The sequence below is a fragment of the Galeopterus variegatus genome, unplaced genomic scaffold (genome assembly GCF_000696425.1).
Source record: "Galeopterus variegatus unplaced genomic scaffold, G_variegatus-3.0.2 Scaffold9028, whole genome shotgun sequence".
In the NCBI taxonomy this organism is placed as follows: domain Eukaryota; kingdom Metazoa; phylum Chordata; class Mammalia; order Dermoptera; family Cynocephalidae; genus Galeopterus; species Galeopterus variegatus.
The window spans coordinates 1-3,634 of record NW_007735139.1 but is presented as its reverse complement, the minus strand read 5'-3'; the positions used below and the strand labels follow the sequence as shown (position 1 = coordinate 3,634).

The window sequence follows — 3,634 nt, the reverse complement described above, 5'->3', positions numbered from 1 at the left end:
GGAGGTGAACGGCGGGGGCGGCGGGGGGGCCCCTCTTCCTGCAGGGGGCGGTCCGTAGCCACCTGGAACACACAGCACAAGGGTGAGGGGCAGAGAGCATCAGACAACACAGCCCAGACCCAACCCAGGGGACCCGCGGCAGGCCCCTGACCCTTTCCTCCTCTCCAAAGTGAGGAGGTAAGAGGAAATGGGCTGCAGGACTCAGTCTCTACCTCAAACCCCGGGACACACGCTCACAATGGCTCTACCAACCGCACACGGGGCCAGGTGCCACCTGAGCAGCGAGCCCTCCTGAGTCCACCTATGCATTTGGGTTCTGCTCTTTCCCTTTTCTCTACAAGGACTTACCAATGGCCTGTCCCGCTGGCACCCACATTCCTAGACGAGAAAACAGAAGAGGAAGTTGGTGCTGAGTCCGCTAGGCACTTGATGCCGAGGCAGCGCGCAGGCACCAGGGACTGGGGCAGCCCAAACCCCTCCTGACACTCGGAGCACAGGCAGAGGCAGCCCAGTTCTCGCAGCGGCGGCCTCAGCCAGAGCCATCTCATGGGCAAAGTCCTCCTTGCACCTGAGCAGCAAGGGCAGCCCCCAACCCCTCCTCTCACCCCACACAGTGGGTACTGTTTGCTGAGAGGGCAAAGGGAAGCCTTCCCAGCTCCAAAGGAGGACACAAGAGAAGCCATTATGACTTCTAAGCACTAAGGAATGCAGGGTCGGTCCCTGCAAGGCCCTGAGATGCCTGGGTACAGGACAGGGTGTGCCTATTCACTTCCTTGCTTCCGACAGGGGAAGCATCCCAGAAGAAACCCGCAGATCCAGGGATGTGGACAGGAGATGCATGTTTGGAACCTTGAAGCCATGACTTGGGAGTCAAGCTGGGCAGGGGTTGGGCAGGAGGAGCTATGGGGTCTTTTGGCAGCTGTGTCCAGCCCCACTTGTTCATGGTTTGCCACAGAATGTCAGGGGCAGAGCTGAGCACATGCAGGCCCTGGCCATGGAGAGGATGCCACTCAGCAGAGGTGACAGCAGGTGACAAAAATCTTAACCCCACCAGGTCCTCATGGTCATCCTGGATGCACCCCCCAATGATGCCCACACCACAGCAGCAAAGGGAAAGGACTTTGCACAACTTGAAAACCTCTTACCTCTAACTGCTCACTTAGACTCCTGTGGCCCTTCCCAAAGCCCTAGCCCGTGGACAGGAGACTCGTCCATGCAAACCACAGACAGGAACCCAAGCTGAGACCAACCCTACCACCGAGGGTCAGGGAAACAGCTAACCACCTTCTGGGATGCTCACTTAAGACTCCTGTGGCCCTTCCCAAAGCCCTAGCCCGTGGACAGGAGACTCGTCCATGCAAACCACAGACATGAACCCAAGCTGAGACCAACCCTACCACCGAGGGTCAGGGAAACAGCTAACCACCTTCTGGGTGCTCCACGGGCAGGCATGTGGGGACGGCCTTGCTGCACCCTTCCTGACAGTGATAGTTTCTCCACCCATGCCAACGCTGAGCAGGACAGGGCCTTCTGCTTTGGCCCACCCTGCCTGTGCCACTGTCTCGCATCCTGAACCTCTGCCTATCAGGTAGCCACAGGGGGCTTACGTGCCTGCTGACCCCTGGCCCTCCCAGTGAGGGAGTGGGTCCCCACACCTGGGCCAGGCCCATCCAGGGCTGGCAAAACCTTACCTTGCGGGCCGTATCCTTGTTGCCACGTTGGTGGGGGCTGGCCTGCCCAGCCATTTGCAGCATTGGGCACGACCCGGCTCCCCCACTGGCTGGCACCTGGCTGCCCCGGCGCTTGGCTCTTGCTATCCCGAGGCTCGGCCCGTTTAACCTCCACCTAAACAAACCGAGCTCTGGTTTAGGAAGAAGCTGAGGGTCCCAGCACCCCCTTCCCTTCAGACACACCCTCGGGTAACTTATGACTACACTTAGCATCTTATGACTTAAGACTAAATACTTAACTATAAACCTTATTTAGGCCAGTAGCTTTTTTCTTTAAAAAATTTTTAATTTGTTTAAAAAATGTTTCTCAGGTACAACAGATGCAACCATAAGCCACATTGAGCCCTGTCCACTTCCAAGTAGCCGGGACTGAGCTAAGAGCCCTCAGGAGATTTGTGCGTGAGGAGGGGTCTTTGACTCGAGGTAAAATAGCAGTGTCCTCCTTCAATGGCCTCTTGAAAACATGGGGACAAAAAGGGAGTGGGGTCTTCCCAGCCCTCGCAGCCCTCATCACAGGCCTCTCTGGAACCCGTCCGGCCGCGGCACCACCTGGAGCTCTCAGAGCCCGCCCACCTGCACTTTTAGCCCATACCTGAGAAACACAGAGGTTTTTTACTTAGATTTTTATTTAAAATGTCTAATGGAAGATAAAGACTTACCTTCCCCAGGCTAACGCTTAAAGAATCTCATTAACTCAAAATAATGTCAGAGGGAATGGATGTGATAAGAGAATCTTACATTACATCTAACAAAAAAGTAAACAAACATGCAATAAAATGGACATTTGGATCAGTAAGCAATCTTCATACTGTGTTAGGTCAGCAACCCCAACCCTTCCTCTTTAAACATGTCACAAGCCACAGCTTTTTAAAGAATAAGGACGGAGGGGATTTGGAACAATGGGCTCTAAATGTGCCTGACCTACTTACGCTAAGCCAAGTGGCCGACCTTCCTTTATGAAGCCTTTAAAATACAGGCAGACTGACAACAACAAAAAGATCCCCCAATTTCAGAGCTGCCTCAACACTCGAGAATCCTGCGTCTTCCTTATTTTTATGATAAATTTTAATGAGAATAAAGAAATAATGGATCCACCGAGAGTCATCCTCGGGGTCTTCGTCTGGAAAACTAAGTATTATGCATTCAGAATTCCTTCAGTTCTGCCTGTTAGAGAACAAAAAGGAGGCGGCTCCAGAGGCACCAAGTCCCCCACCTGCCCAATGCCCCAAGGACACTCAATATGATGGGAACAAAATCCCCGTTAACTCAAGGCAATGCGACAGCAGGACCAAGGGACCCGTTTCAAAGAACTCAAATTAATGAGTCTTCACACACCCTCCTTAGGGGAATTTGGTTCCTGCTTACAAAGCAAAGCAGTCCTTGTAATTAAAAAAAAATTTTTTTTTACCCTTTCCTATCAGATGCAGTCACTCTGCACCCAGGTTTTAATTACCATGTGGGACCCCAGCCCCTTACAACTGTAAAATTCCACACCATGTCCAGCGGCCAGTGAGTTTCACAGTAAGTAACCCAATTTTTTAAAAAAAACAATCCTTCAAGATGCTTTTTATGTTGTTGTTCACTTGACGAGCAGGCTGGACCCCCAGTGAGTTTCACAGTAAGTAACCCAATTTTTTAAAAAAACAATCCTTCAAGATGCTTTTTATGTTGTTGTTCACTTGACGAGCAGGCTGGACCCCCGTGTCTATCTTGCTTGGAGGACAAGCTTCCCCCGAGGTCACCTCAGACTCAGCTCGAGTCTCACACAGGACAGAGCCAGGTGTGGGGGGCCTGGAGGTGGGCACTTTGCGCAGAGCCCTTTCTGCCCCAGGCATCAAGACCACGCTCCCTTCACATTTTCTTTTTTTTTCCTTTTTGTCTTTTTTACTGACCGGTAATGGGAT

At 52.3% G+C, this 3,634-nt stretch overlaps 1 protein-coding gene across 1 annotated transcript in view; it reads right to left on the bottom strand.

Annotated features, from left to right (window-relative positions):
• The window catches only part of LOC103608970 (DAZ-associated protein 1), a gene marked incomplete at its 5' end in the record, with an annotated part of 6,741 nt that extends 4,896 nt beyond the window's left edge, over positions 1–1,845 (bottom strand). Inside the window, 3 exons of the mRNA XM_008593352.1 lie at positions 11–62; positions 349–378; positions 1,692–1,845. Of these exons, the coding sequence (XP_008591574.1) occupies positions 11–62; positions 349–378; positions 1,692–1,845 (236 nt within the window). The remainder of the gene's footprint in view (positions 1–10; positions 63–348; positions 379–1,691) is intronic.
• Between the last annotated feature and the right edge of the window lie 1,789 nt (positions 1,846–3,634).